This window comes from Chrysemys picta, chromosome 1 (assembly GCF_011386835.1).
Source record: "Chrysemys picta bellii isolate R12L10 chromosome 1, ASM1138683v2, whole genome shotgun sequence".
Classification (NCBI taxonomy): Eukaryota; Metazoa; Chordata; order Testudines; family Emydidae; genus Chrysemys; species Chrysemys picta.
This window is the reverse complement of record NC_088791.1, coordinates 291,853,739-291,869,616: the sequence shown is the minus strand read 5'-3', so window position 1 is coordinate 291,869,616 and position 15,878 is coordinate 291,853,739. Positions and strand designations below refer to the sequence as shown.

The window sequence follows — 15,878 nt, the reverse complement described above, 5'->3', positions numbered from 1 at the left end:
CTGTTTCATGGAGCTGTATTGGCTTCTACAAAGCTTTAAGGGTTTGGGGGTCCAGCACAAAGAGAGAAAGAGAGAGATTTTGCATAAACATTTTAAAGATTTTAGTTTTGTTCCCAAATGGAGCAAAAGCAAATTTTTAAACCTCAAAAGTTGCCACAAAATGGAATTGTCATCCTCCAGTCATCTCAAGTACTATCATGACTTGTTTCTTCATTAAGAGTTCAAGTTTTATCATTCTCAGTAGGCGAAAATACACCTGCCCATTCACCGGTGGAAAGTCAAGTTATTGGCCAGATGAGTGCATTTCTCTTACCTTGAAAACCATCCTAGCCATTTTAGGCAAAGCATTGTTAAAAGAATACTTCTAATACTCACTTGTATTGATTCAGATTCCAAGGTTAGAAGGAACCATTGTGACCATCGAGTCTGACCTCCTGTATAACAACTTCCCCAAAATAATTCCTAGAGCATATCTTTGAGAAAAACATCCAATTTTGATTTACAAATTGTCAGTGATGGAGAATCCACCACCACCCTTGGTAAATTGTTCCAATGGTCAGTCACTTTCACTATTATTTCCAGTCTGAATTTGTCTAGCTCCACCTTCCAACCATTGGACTATGTTTTACCTTTCTCTGCTATACTGAAGAGCCCATTATGACATATTTGTTCCCCATGTAGATGCTTTAGACTATAATCAAGTCACTCCCTAACCTTCTCTTTGTTAAGCTAAATACACTGAGCTCCTATCAGGCATATTTTCTAATTCCTTTAATCATTCTTGTGACTCTTTTCTAAACCTTCTCCTATTTTTCAACACCCTTCTTGAATTGTGGACACCAGAACTGGATGTGGTATTCCAGCAGCAGTCACACCAGTGCCAAGTACAGAGGTAAAATAACCTCTCTACTCCTACTTGGGATTCCCCTGTTTATGTATCTATAGCGGAACAGCCACTTACTGAGCACAGGTTACTATGACAAAGAAACCGCTTGGCAAAGGGTCCCCTGTTCTTTGTAAACAACTTTTGGCTCAACCCTGACAAACTCACTACACCAAACATGGCTTGCAGAGTATTTATCCATAAGGGGTATCATGTAAGGTATCTACAGAAAGCTCTTGTTAACCCGCAAGGCACAGACATGACTAGCATAGCCCAATGAAGAGTGCTTGAGTGGCTGAAAGGCTGGTGGTGTTAGGAGCTGATACTGTTACTACTCCCTCATGTTGAGGGCAGGGGCTAACAAGGTGACCCACAGTCCTGGGTACCCAGAGATCAGTCACTTTGCAGGCATCTTGGCCTTGTTAGCCTCCTCTTGCAGGCCCCTTAAGCATTTCACACAGTTTCTGTTGTGACTCGCAGCACCCTAACTGGGGCTGGTTTAACATCAAATACAGTTCACACAGTCTTCAGAGTCCTTAATCACAAAATAATCAAAACACTCCTCAATGACTCCCCAATATCAAGTTCATACTCAGAATTCTACTAGAATTCTTTATGGGGGTCAACAAATATGTGGACAAGAGTCATCCAGTTGATATAGTGTATTTGGACTTTCAGAAAGCATTTGACAAGGTCCCTCCCCAAAGGCTCTTAAACAAAGTAAGCAGTCATGGGATAAGAGGGAAGGTCCTCTCATGGATCAGTAACTGGTTAAAAGATAGGAAACAAGGGAGAGGAATAAATGGTCAGTTTTCACAGTGGAGAGAGGTAAATAGCAGAATCCCTCAAAGATCTGTACTGGGACCAATGCTGTTCAATATATTATATTCATAAATGATCTGGTAAAAGGAATAAACAGTGAGGTGATAAAGTTTGCAGATGGTACAAAACGACTCAAAATAGTTAAGTCCAAAACAGACGGTGAAGAGTTAAAGGGGTCTCACAAAACTGGGTGACTGGGCAATAAAATGGCAGATGAAATTCAATGTGGATAAAAGCAAAGTAAAAAACACTGGAAAACAATCCCAAATATACATACAAAATGCTGGGGTCTAACTTAGCAGTTACCACTCAAGGAAGAGATCTTGGAGTCATTGTGGATAATTCTTTGAAAATATCTGCTCAATGTGAAGTGGCAGTCAAAAAGTTAACAATGTTAGGAATCATTAGGAAAGGGATAGATAATAAGACAGAAAATATCATACTATATAAATCCATGGTATGCCCACAACTTGAATGCATGCAGTTCTGGGCACCTCATCTCAAAAAAGATATATTGGAATTGGAAAGGTACAGAGAAGGGTCACAAAAATGATGAAGGATATGGAACAGTTTTCATATGAAGAGATTAAAAAGACTGGGACTGTTCAGCTTGGAAAAGAGGCAGGGCGGGATAAGATAGAGATTTATAAAAGCATGAACAGTGTGGAGAAAAACAAATAAGAAAGTGTTATTTACCCCTTCACATAACACAAGAACCAAGGGTCACCCAAAGAAATTAATAGCCAGCAATTTAAAACAAACAAAAGGAATTACTTCTTCACACAACACAGAGTCACCCTGTGGAATTCATTGCCAGGGATGTTATGAATGTCATGGAGGACAGATCCACCAGTGGCTACTAGCCAAGGTGGTCGGGGATGCAACCCCATGCTCTGCATGTACCTAAGCCTCTGACTGCCAGAGGCTGAGACTGAATGTTGGGATGGATCACTCAATAATTGCCGTGTTCTGTTCATCCCCCTGAAGCATCTGGCATCAGACACTGTTGGAAGACAGGATACTGGGCTAGATGGACCATTGGTCTGACCCTGTGTGGCCGTTCTTATGTAATTCAACAGTTCATACTTAGCTCTGGTTCTGCTGCCACACCCACAGCTCTTCCTCTGTCAGTCTGCTCCACCTAAAGCCACAAGTCCTAGCACTTTTTCACTGGAGCTAAGCCCATTTGCTTTGGCTTCCTTCTCCTGTCAGTGTCTCCCTTGTTCTGAGGAAGAAGACAGTCTATATACTGCCCTCCTCCACAGAGCTCCTTTCGACTGGCTGGAAGAGAGGGGAGCCCTGCTCCACCCTACACAACAGGGCTCCTGATCTTGGGCCCTTAAAGGAACAGTGTCCTGGGGTTTTTATCCCCTGCCCTCCACGCCCCCCCAGGATCCAACTCGTAAATCCCCAAGACAGCTTCCTCTCTTCCACGACCAGGCTATTTTCTGGTCTCTTGTTCATTCCAAGACCTGGAATGGGGCCTTCTGGACCCCTTTATTCTTAAAAGGTGTAGTACACCCCACTACAATATCCAAGGATCGCATTAGCCCTTCTGCCCACAGCATCATACTGAGAGCTCATGTTCAGCTGATTATCCAAGATAACCTCCAAATCTTTTACAGAATCCCTACTCGTTAGGATAGAGTCCCCCATCCCTTAAATATGGCCTACATTCTTTGTTCCTAGATGTATACATTTATATTTGATCATATTAAAACACATGTTGTTTTATTTGCAACCAGTTTACCAGATATCTCTGCAACAGTGACCTGTCCTTTTCATTATTTATGACACCTCCAATTTTTGTATCATCTGCAACTTTATCAGTGATGATTTTATGTTTTCTTCCATGTCAATGATAAAAATGCTAAATAGCCTAGGGCCAAGAACTGATCCATACAGCAGCCTGCTAGAAACGCCCTGCTTGTTAATGCTTCCCTGTCCACAGTTGCATTTTGAGACCCATCAGTTAGCCAGTTTTTAATCCATTTAATGTGTGCCATGTTAATTTTACACAATTCTAGGTTTTTAATCAAAATGTCATGTGTACCAAGTCAAATGCCATATAGAAGTCCGGGTATATTACATCAACACTATTACCGCTATCAACCAAACTTGTAATCTCAATGAAAAAAAGATATCAAGTTAGTTTGACAAGATCTATTTTCCATAAACCCATGTTGACTGGCATTAATTATATTGCCCTCCTTTAATTCTTTATTAATTGAGTCCCATTCAACCACTCCATTCTCTTGCCTTGGACTGATGTCAGACTGACAAGCCTATAATTAACCTGCGTCATCCCATTTACCCTATTTAAAAGTTGGCACACTAGCTTTCTTCCAGCTTTGTGCAACTTCCCCAGTGTTCTAAGACTTATTGAAAATCAACAGTAAAGTCCAGCCTGCTCATCGGGCAGCTCCTTTAAAACTCTTGTTCAAATAAGTTACCTGGACCTTCTTTTTTAAAAATATCTAATTTTAGTAGCTGCTATTTAGCATCCTCCTGAGATACTAGGGCAGGGATTGGCAACCTTTGGCACGCGGCTCGCCAGGGTAAGCACCCTGGTGGGCTTGGCCAGTTTGTTTATCTGCTGCATGCACAGGTTCGGCCGATCTCGGCTCCCACTGGCCACGGTTCGCTGTCCCAGGCCAATGGGGGCTGCGGGAAGCAGCGCGGGCCGAGGGATGTGCTCATCACCGCTTTCCGCCGCCCCCATTGGCCTGGGACAGCGAACCGGGGCCAGTGGGAGCCGCGATTGGCCGAACCTGCAGATGCGGCAGGTAAACAAACCAGCCCGGCCCACCAAGGTGTTTACCCTGGCGGGCCAGGGGCCAAAGGTTGCCGATCCCTGTACTAGGGTGTTATCATAATCAATCATCTGTTTTTTCCCCCAAATACAGAACAGAAAAATGTATTGACCACTTCAGCCTTTTCTGAGTTATTATTGATGATTCTACCAGTTCCATCTAGTAATGGACCAATACCATAGTTAGGATTTTTTTTGTTCCTAATATACTTAAACTCATTCTTATGGTCCTTCACTCTGCAGGCCATAGATTTCTCCTTGTGTCCCTTTGCATCTCTTATAAACTTTCTACAATTCTAAGCTTCTGATTTATATTTATTACACTCAACTTCCCATTTCTTCTATTTGTTATGTATTATTTTTATGTTATGAAATATCAGCCTTTCTTTAGTCTGGATGTAGGATAGAGAAACGGCTGGGATAATGAAGCTTCAATCTTTGCCCTCCCCTAAACATCCTGACCAGGGCAGTTTGTGTATTTTGTGCATCGTTCAAAAGACACACTCCAGAAAGGGTGCAAGCCTTAAAATCCTCACCATCACCACCATCCTAGAAGCAGCACTCCTAACACATCCTGATACCCACTTTGGCACGCGGACAGTGGGAGCCACGATCGGCCGAACCTGGGGGCGCGGAAGGTAAACAAACCGGCCCGGCCCGCCAGGGGGCTTACCCTGACAAGCCACATGCCAAAGGTTGTCGATCCCTGAGCTAGAGGCTGATGTCAAAGTTCTATCACATGGTTGCTCCTACCCATGCCACACACTCCTAGCTGTGACATCCGTCTTATCACTAATTATTATTATGGCTTTCTAGTTTTATTCCTCTGGCAAGTTAGTGTTTGTTAAATTATGATCCCTGAGTGACTATCTTTTAAGAAATAACCCAGTAAAAGCCTTTGCCATTTTATAAAGCTGCCAGCTGAACCCAAGTCAGTCTGGTCAGTTGATATACTTAGAATAGGATGAAGAAAAAGCTGCAAAATGAAGGGTTTGGAGTAAAGATGGGTGGGTTGTATTTTGGTGAAATAATTCAAGGTTCTCACTGGCCTTTGCTGTCACAGAACACAGTTAAACCTCAAAGCATAAAACCCACTGTAAGGCCATGTAAATATACAATATTCCATGAGCTAAACAATTGAAACTTTCTGGATAGTAAATAGCTGAAAAAGGAAATCTTCAGACCTTCCCTTTTAAAACAGGCAATGATATATTCAAATATTTTATAAAAATAATATTCATCATACTATTCTAGAAGAGGCAACTTAGGGTAAGATTTTCAAAAGTGCTTAGTGTTGGCCTAGCATTGCTCCCACTGAAATCAAGGGGACTTTTTACCAACACTGAACATTTTTGAAAATCTCATCCCTAAAGTTTTCACAGGGGAAATTTTAAAGCTTCATTTTAAAGCCTCTTTAAATCATATATTTATTATTATGCAGTTCAAAGGCTCAGAGCTTTTACTCACAGGTTGCACAGCTCAGCCCCTACTCAGCATTAACTGCTCTAGAAGTCTGTGATTTTTTAAAAAATGAAGTCAAATACTTAATAGTTCTAATGCTGCAGTCAAAAATGAATGTTAATAAGTCTTGGAAGAAATAGAGCTGTCACAACCAGAGAGAGCACGATTTACTTTGGACATAAACATGCTCACACTTCACTGCATTGTTTACTCTATCAGCCTTCTGCTCCACATGCTGACACTCTCTAAACAAAAAACAAAACCCAACCAAAAAAGGTGGGAGGCACACCCTGAGACAGCTTGCACAACCTGGGCTTGAAGATTTGAAGATCTCCAAATCTCCCTTAACTCTCTGTCTGGAAGATACCCGGAAGGGATCATGGGAAATCAGTAGCTGTATTTTTTAATATGTATCATGGTTTTTCATTACATATGTTTCCCATATAGTCCCCATCAATCTTGCTAGTTGTGAGGTAGTGTTTTTATTTTAAACCTTCCCCTGTTTAATGATGATTCCTTTTCCTAGAGCAAAAATAGTGAAAGGAAAAGAAAGTGGTATGCAGGAGAGGCAAGGGCAGGGCAGAACAAATCCAGAAGTGCTAAGGTATTTTTCATTAGTCATTTTATTGCTCCCTGCTGATTGTAATATCTTGTTGTAGGTTTGAGGCAACAATCTATTTCCTTAGAATATTTTTCGCCACCATATCTACCTACTGGTTTGTTACTGCAGGATTGCTAATGCATGCTGCCTTTTCATGATGAATATAGCATTATTAACTGGGTTTGAAATTATAAAATAAATAAAGCTAAAGCAGCATGAGTGGGATTTGATTTTGAAAGCTAAGAGTTGATTGACAAAGAAGTTTACTTCTTAAGTCAAGAATGATATCAAGTTACAACATTGTAGCCAGTGTCACTGAAGGGTCTAAATCAAATGTATTTATTTTATAAGATTTTTATTACATCAATGGCAATATGAAACATTTTGAGAGCATGATAGTGGATTATGGCTTATATTGTAAAAAGATTTTTTGGGGGGGTGGGGTGCATAAAATGATATAGTTATGGTGAAACATTTCTATTCTCAAGCTCCTAATTAAGGATAAGAATTTAAAGAAGCAAAATGAAAGGAGAGCTAGGCAAGGTCTATACTAGAATTATTTTGCCAATATAGCAATAGTGGTGTACTGTACCAGCAAAGAACTCTTAGTGTGGACGCAGCTTATACCAGCAAAATTGTGCTTTTGCCAGCATAGTTTATCGCAGTCCCACCCAACCACCAAGTGAAACAAACTATACGAGATACCAGCAAAAAAGCAGTTCTATTAGTATAACTGGATCTGCACTAGAAGCTTTTGCTGGCACAGCTATATCAGTCACAAATTGCATATCATCCTACCCATGACCAACAGAGCTATGCTGGAAAACGTTTGTAGCTGGCCTAAGCAGTTTTACTGTAAGCACTAACTTTACATGAACAACTACCTAATGCCTGGAGCTTTTATACTTGTACTTTGACCCTACTGAGGGCTTCAAGCTGAAACATGTAGGTACTATTTATCCTGGTAGTTCAGCAGCTAGTCAATATGTGTCCCCTTTATTATTATGGGGAATAAAGAACTGAGTTTTGATACGGCACTAAGCCACCAGTTGTGTCATGAGTGCCAGCACAGACCCACTTGAGTTAAAACTGGGACTTTATGTGCCTAAGTCCCTTTGTGGATCCAGGCCTAAGATCTTAATTAATGTTTGTTCCTGTCAGAATTCTTTATATTATAGTAGGGTCTAGAGCCAATTGTTCTAGGTGCTGTACGTAGTTAGAGACAAACCTTGCCCCAAAGACCATACTATCTAAAGTAACATTACAAAGATCACAAAATGGGAGAATTTTCCAGACAGGGAAATAACTTTGGACTCTAATTCTAAAGTTTTCAAGAAGCCTCCCATATATGGTATAAGATCTTCAATTAGTCCCTTTGGTGTCCATTTCCTTAAAAGGGGACTTTTCAGACAGAAGCAATGTGTAAAGGACTGTGCTTTCTGTCTTAGCAAGATGATATGGGGAAGAGGGGAAATGCAAGCTTTTCCAAAAGGAAAGTGGCTTACCCTGCTGGCAGAAGCACTAGAAAGAGGAATGGATTTACACACCCTACTACAAAACAATAGTTTTCAGGGGAGGGCATTTGTTGCCAGTTACATTGAATGTTAAAGTAGATCAATAGTGCAAAATTTGCTATAACTACATTGTGTGTCTTTCCATCTTTGAGCCTGACCCTGGCAAACACTTACTAATAGACTCACAATTTTTGAGAAGTGCCACTGATTTTGGGTAGCTCAGATTTGGTATACCCAGCCTGTGCATGCGGAGTACTTGCAGTTCCCATTAACAGCTGTCAGAGTGGCTCAGCACCTTTGAAAATCAGCCCAAGATGTCTCAGGTTGGGTACCCCAAAACTGAAGTACACAAAAACCAGTGGCCCTTTTGGTTATATCTTGGTGTAAGCCAATTGTGGTTCATGGATAAGGATAAGATTTTGTCACAGAGGTAATGGATTTTGTGACTTTCAGAGATCTCTGTGACATTTTCTGCTTCAGCCCCAGGCCTTGGGGCTGGAGAGGTCAGCCGCAGTGGGCAGCAGGGGCCCCACAGCTCTTAGCAGTTGGCAGGGATCCCAGAGCTATGAGCTGTGAGTCCCACAGCAGTCAGCCATGGTGGGGTCCCCACAGCTATCAGCCACTATAGGCAGCCCCCCCATTATTTTTAGTAAAAGTCCCAGACAGGTTGCGGGCAATAAACAAAAATTCACAGAAGCCTGTGACCTGTCTGGGACTTTTACTAAAAATAACAGAGACAAAATCTTAACCTTATTTGTGGTACAATGGCCCATACCAAGCACTTGTAGGATCACGCCATAAAAACATGATCCTGTAGCTCTTATACACAGAGTAATGGCTGTGGAATTGACAGATTTATGAAGATGGAGAGAGTTTATACAAATTACATTTTTCAGCAAAAGCAGTTCAGAAAAAACACTGTCAGCATTTCTTTTGCTGTTGTTGCAGATTTGTGTTTTAAGAATTTGTCCCCACACAGCCCAGCTACGTTTAACGTAAGTGTTGCCACGGGAATAGTGAGGTCACTACAACTTCACTAAAATCAAAGCTTCACTAACATCAAGTTAGAAGAAAAGCTGGGCTGAGGGAAGAAGCCTGTGTTTGAATAGAAATAGCTTAGAAATTAGCACACGCAGTAAGGAGTTATGAAAGACAAGGGGAATGTAACTGGATTTATGTTTACATCGGATATTTGAGCCTCTCTCTGGTATGAAAGACCCTCTTTATTAAAAACTGCCATTCATCTCTGATTTCACCAAAATGGTATAGGGAGGTTTGGAGAGGGATTTACTATATTAAATGATGTCTTCAGAAAGAGAAACAAGTTTTGCTGGGTATTTTTACGAGAATTAGATCAGAGAATCAAGGAAAAAGAATTCAGGCAGAACATACCAGTATAGACAGGTCTCTAAGTAAACTGAAAGTACCTGACTGCAGGCTTGCAGTAAATCTGAAAATGGTGGGGAAAAGAAAATTGTGTTTTTTTAAATGGATTAGAGCAGGGATCAGCAACCTTTGGCATACGGCCCACCAGAGTAAGCACCCTGGCGGGCCGGGCCAGTTTGTTTACCTGCCGTGTCCGCAGGTTCGGCCTATCGCGGCTCCCACTGGCTGTGGTTCGCCGCTCCAAGCCAATGGGGGCTGCGGGAAGCGGCGGCCAGCACATCCCTCGGCCTGTGCTGCTTACCGCCGCCCTCATTGGCCTGCTTACCCTGGCGAGCCACGTGCCAAAGGTTGCCGATTCCTGGTCTAACCTGTTCTTAAAAACCTTCAAAATGGGGATTCTACAATCTCCCTTGCAAACTTAACTATCCTTAGCATTAGAAAGTTTTTTCCTAATATCTAATGTAAATCTCTTTTTCTGAACATTAAGCCCATTACTTCTTGTCCTATCTTCAGTGGACATGGAGAACAATTGATCATCATCCTCTTTATAACAGCCCTTAATGTATTTGAAGACTTAGCAGGTCCCTCAGTCTTCTTTTCTCAAGACTAAACATGTCCAGTTTTTTTAACCTTTCCTCACAGGTCAAGTTTTCTAAACCTTTTATTATTTTTGTTGCATTCTTCTGGACTCTTAAATTCATTCATGTCTTTCTTGAAGTGTGGTTTCCAGAACTGGACACAGTACTCCAGCAGAGGCCTCACCAGTATCAAGCAGGACAGGAAAATTAGCTCATGTCTTACATACACCACTCTTGTTAATACACACCCCAGAATGATATTAGCCTTTTTTGCAACTGCATCACGTTGTTGACTCATATTCACTTTGTGTCTGCTATAAGCCCCAGATCCTTTTCTTCAGTACTGCTACCTAGCCAGTTATTCCCCATTTTGTAGTTCTGCATTTGATTTTTTTCTACTTAAGTGTAATACTTTGCACTTATCTTTATTGAATTTCATCTTGTGGATTTCAGACCAATTCTGCAACTTGTCAAGGTCGTTTTGAATTCTAATCCTGTCCTCCAAAGTACTTCCAACCCCTCCCAGCTTGGTGTTATCACAAATTTTATAAGCATACTCTCCACTCATTATCTGACATTAATGACAATATTGAGTAGTAACAGACCCTGCAGAACTCCACTAAATATACCCTCTGATTTGACAGCAAACCATTGATTACTACTCCAAGTATAGTCTTTCAACTAGTTTTGAGCCCACCTTATAGTAATTTCACCTAGATCGCATTTCCCTAGTTTGCTTGTGAGATTGTCATGTGGGACTGTGTCAAAAGCCTTACTAAAATCAAGATATGTAACATTTACAGCTTCACCCCATCCACAAGACCAGTAAGCCTGTCAAAGAAGGAAATTAGGTTGGTTTGGCATGATTTTTTCTGGATAAATTCATGTTGGCTATTACTTTAACCCAGGGGTTCTCAAACTGGGGGTTGGGACCCCTTAGAGGGTCATGAGGTTCTTACACAGGAGATCAGAAGCTGTCAGGCTCAACCCCAAACCCCATGTTGCCTCCAGCATTTATTATGGTGTTAAATATATAAAGGAGAGGGTCACACTCAGAGGCTTGCTATGTTGAAGGGGTCACCAATACAAAAGTTTGAGAACCTCTGCTATAACCTCTTATCCTCTAGGTGCTTACAAATTGATTATTTGTTCCAGTATCTTTCCAGGTGTTGACATTAGGCTGTTTTTTCCCCCTGCCTTTTTAAAGACAGGTACTATGTTTACCCTTCTCCAGTCCTCTTGGGACCTCACCCATGCTCCATGTTTTCTTAAAGAATATCACTAACAGTTCCAAGATTGTTTCAGCTAGTTCCTCAAGTACCTTAGGATTCATTTCATCAGGTCCTGCCAATATGAATACATCTGACTTGTCTAAATAGACTTTAACCCATTTTTCCCCCTATTTTGGCTTGTGTTCCTTCCCCTTTGTTGTTAATATTAATTAAGTTAAGTATCTGGTCACAATTTACCATTTTAGTGAAAGAAACATTTTCATTACTAGAAATCACTGGAAATCAGAAAGTATAAGTTTTTAGAAGGCAAATTCTATGGAATTTTTTTGAGAAGAGGAAGTTAGCAATTAAAAAAATAGGTTTTGCTTGTGTGGGTTTTTTTTTAAAACTTACTTATGACAACTTAAACATTGATTCCATGGATTTTTAAATGAGAAAGCAGGTTCTTTCAGTCCTCCTAATTACTATTAATTTTGGTATACTCTCCTTGACAAACAGGAACAACCAAAATATATAATTTTTAAAAGAAATGATAACACTAACAAATGTATGCTAAACTTCATTGCTCAGTTACCTTGATTTGGGATATTCCTGATTCCATATCCTTTGCTTGTATGTTGTCGGTATGCTATCTGTATTAATTTAATACTCTTTTGTACAACTAGCACTCTTTCTGCACTGTACAAATAATGTTTTGCCTCAAACTGGAACTAGTGATTTAAATTACCTTTAAAATGGCAACCTCCAAAACCAGAAGACAGCACCATTCACTGAAGGGAGAGGAGGAAGTGGTTTCCGGTATTTCTATAAACCTCTTGTGAAAATACTTTTAATACAACATTCTTGTTTAGTAAATATTTAGTTAACTACAGGATGAAGAAGTCATCAGGAGTCTTCCTGCTAGAATGGACTAGGGTTGTCTTTGGCTTTTAAAAAATGGAGTGCCTCTGTAGTCTTCTACCAGCCAGCTGGGAACTCTTTCTTCTCTGACACCTTATTTTCCAGCCTCTGACCTTATCCACCCCAAGTACCATTGTGTTTCTCTTTGACTTTTCACTTTTGTATAGCATAGCAAGATTCTCCCCAGCAATCATCAACATTAAGGGAACCCACAAAGGAAAAAAAAAAAAAAAAAAAAAGAGCTTTTGTCCTTGTCTGCATCTTTATGATTGATCAGTTAAGGCAGGGGTGGGCAAACTACGGCCTGCGGACCAGATCCGGCCCCTCAGGGCTTTGCGCTGCCAACACCACATCCCTGCGGCCCCCAGGCAGGGGGGACACAGGGCTCCGTGCGTTGCTCTTGCCTCCAGGCACTGCCCCCCACAGCTCCAATTGGCTGGGAACAGGGAACCGCGGCCAATGGGAGCTTCAGGGGAGGTACCTGGAGGCGCGGCAAGGGCAATGCACGCAGAGCCCTCCACCCTCCCTCCCCCAGGGGCCGCAGCGCTTCCTGGAGCGGCACGGGCCGGGGTAGGGTGACCAGACAGCAAATGTGAAAAATTGGGTCAGGGGGTGGGGTGGTAATAGGAGCTTATATAAGAAAAAGACCCATGGTATGCAGGGACACCGCTGCCACCCTGGAGCCGCTATAGGTAAGTGGTGCTGGGCCGGAGCTTGAACCCCTCCTGCACCCCACCCCCCCAACTCCCTGCCCTAAGCCCCCTGCCTGCACCTCGCACCCCAACTCCCTGCCCTGAGCCCCCTGCACCTCAACCCCTGCCCTGAGCCCCCTCCCACAGTCCGCACCCCTCCTGCACCCCAACACCCTTCCCTGAGCCCTGTCATACACCCTGCACCCCTCCTCTGCCCCAATCCCTTGCTCTGAGCCCCTTCCTGATCACCGCACCCCCTCCCACACCCCACGCTCCCTCCCGTACCCCAACCCTGCATACTATTTCCCCACCCAGATGTGGCCCTCAGCCCAAAAAGTTTGCCCACCCCTGAGTTAAGGTGTGAAAATTAACAAGAAATGTCTGTGACTTCCAAGAAGACAAAACCAGAGAAGACCAGACTTGACATTTTTGAGATTTGTGAGGGGAAAAATAAGAAAATTATTTTAAAAACATAAATCTTTCTGGATTTATTTATGCATCATAAAAGGAGGGCAAAAAGGGACACAAATTTAATTAAAAAACATTGTCTGCGGGTCACCTTCAACAAGCTGTTTGATGGAAGGAACAAAGAGTAAGGTGCAGGAATGCTTGGAGAAGACAGCAAACTTAAATGCATAATAGTTTTAATTTTTGTCAAGCAGGGGACAAAAGTAAACGGTATAAATAGTGCTAGATAATCTCTGCCTTTTGTAACAATAAGACACCTGTTTCTTAAGAAATGTACATTTAGTTTAGATCATAGAAACTGGTACAATGTCTCCCCAAATGCTGCTGAAAAGACTTACGTTCCAGACACCAAAATACAAGGACAGAAGAGAAAAAAAAAGCCACGCAGTGTTTTGTTTTCTGAAGGGTGGGGAGAGCTGTCAAGTATCTAGAAGTCAGAGCTATTTTTACCTGTCAGCTCTGAAAGTTCCTCCCCCCGGAATAAGCTGTAGAAACAACTGGTTTGCTAGCCAAAGCAACACTGAACTGCATGCAGATGTGGTGAAGGAGACGCTAACTGGAGGCCAGCTGCCCTTGCCCGCTGCGCAGGAGAAAGGGGAAGGGGAAGGGAAGCGTGCGGGAGGGCTGGGGTGTCTCACTCTCTGAGTCGCTCATGCCGCTGCTGTCGCTGACGCTGGCGCTGCTCCGCCGTTTCATCCGCGCCAGGTGCTCCTCGTACTGGAAGTGGCGCTTGCTGACGGGCGAGGAGAAGTCTTCTATCACGGCATCGAACTCACCCAGTACCTCCGCCAGCTCCCCGGCGTCCGCCCGCAGGGCGGCAGGGCCCGGGGCCGGCCGGGACGGGAGAGGACGAGGGAGACCGTCACCGGAGCCTAACGAGAAACATGGACCCCCTTAAAATCCCCCCGACCCTCGGAGAGCAGGGCTGGAGCACAAGAGAGAGACCGAGCCACCCCCTCCAGCGACACCCCCATTTCCCCCCACAGAGAGACCGGTCACACACACACAGTGCCACCCCCCCACTTCCCCCCCCCAGAGACCGACCCCCCCTCCCCCAGCGACACCCCGATGTCCCCGCAGAGACACCGGCCACCCCCTTAGCGCCAACCCCACGTTCCCCCAGAGAGACCGGCCACCCCCTCCAGCGCTACCCCCATTTCCCCCCACAGAGAGACCGGCCACCCCACCCCCAGCGCCACCCCCCCCATTTCCTCCCCCCCCCCAGAGACCGGCCACCCCCCCCCCACTCCCCCCCCTCCATTTCTCCCCCAGAGAGAGAGAGACCGACCGACCCCCCCCTCCCGCAGCGACACCCCCATGTCCCCGCAGAGACACCGGCCATACCCCCCAGCGACACCCGTCACCCACCCCCCCACAGCGACACCCTCCCATTTCCCCCCACAGAGAGACCGACCGACCCCCCCCCCCGCGACAATCCCATGTCCCCGCAGAGAGACCAGCCACCCCCCCATGTCCCGCAAAAAGCGGGACCGACTGGGGAAACAGAGGGAGCCGGGAGCAGCCGGGCCTGGGTCGGCTCCTGGCCGCCTCTGCTCCCGCCAGTAACTGGGGTTTGCACCGAGCGCTCCCCGGGGCGGCTGCGAGCACCGCTCGGCCCCGGTGACAGCCAGCCTGGCCTGGGGGTGGGAGGCGAAGGACACCGACCCCGCAGCCCAGCGGCGGCTGCCGCCAGCCCCGACGGTGGCTCGCTAGGGGGCTGCAGCCGAGCGCCCGGGCCAGCCGCGCTCACCTTTGCCGGCCGCGCTCTTGGTTTGCGGGGACTTCATGGCCGCAGGTTCTCGCCTCTCCCCGCCGCCTTCTGCCTCCAGCATCTGCCGCCAGCCCCAGCCGGAGCCTCTTATAGCCCGTGCCCCGGGGAGCGGCCGCGGCGCAGCCAGACGTGGAAGGAGGCGGGCGTGGGAGGGGGCACGGCCGAGCCCGGCCGCAGCTCTCGCGCTGGGGCGGCGAAGTGGGAAGGACGCGGCCCGCCGGCGGGGCTGGATTATCCCCCTGCCTCTGTATCCAGCCTCCTGCCGGTCCCACAGAGCCCCGGGCCGGGGCCTCCCACGTGCCCGCCTCGGACTTCACTGGCGGGACTGCCGAGTCTCCCCAATCCAAGCCCTCGGGCTTGGGGGTACAGGCATCTAGCCCCTGAACATCAGGCTGAAATTGTCACTGCTCGGGAGGGGTTCCCTCCCGCGTCCCCCGCAGAGACTGTGCGAGACAGACGGTCTATACCCGCCTTCCCCCGCAAAACAACATCACGGTTCCACCCCAGAAATACACCGCAGTGCTGGGTGGGAGGCGTTTGCTGGCTGGAGCCACTGCAATGTGCTGTTAGAAAAACGCAGCTCCCGCTAGAGTGGGACAAAGCACTAATGGCTGGGGCAGATAGGCACTGAAAAGCCTTCACAGCTCCTGCCTGAGTCCGAGGCTGAGTTAGGGTGGTTTGTGGTCACAGCTTCCTACTAGCACATCAAGTGCCTGGGCTAGAACCTGTGCTACAAAGTAGAGGACCTGCCTTGTTTC

The 15,878-nt window shown here is 45.2% G+C and overlaps 1 protein-coding gene across 1 annotated transcript in view; it reads right to left on the bottom strand.

Moving 5' to 3' along the window:
• The window catches only part of RGCC (regulator of cell cycle), a 29,242-nt gene extending 13,833 nt beyond the window's left edge, over positions 1–15,409 (bottom strand). The window contains exons 1-2 of the mRNA XM_005301482.4: positions 15,100–15,409; positions 13,988–14,221 (exon numbers count right to left, since the gene is read on the bottom strand). Of these exons, the coding sequence (XP_005301539.2) occupies positions 13,988–14,221; positions 15,100–15,181 (316 nt within the window). The 5' untranslated portion in view covers positions 15,182–15,409. The remainder of the gene's footprint in view (positions 1–13,987; positions 14,222–15,099) is intronic.
• Positions 15,410–15,878: the final 469 nt, after the last annotated feature.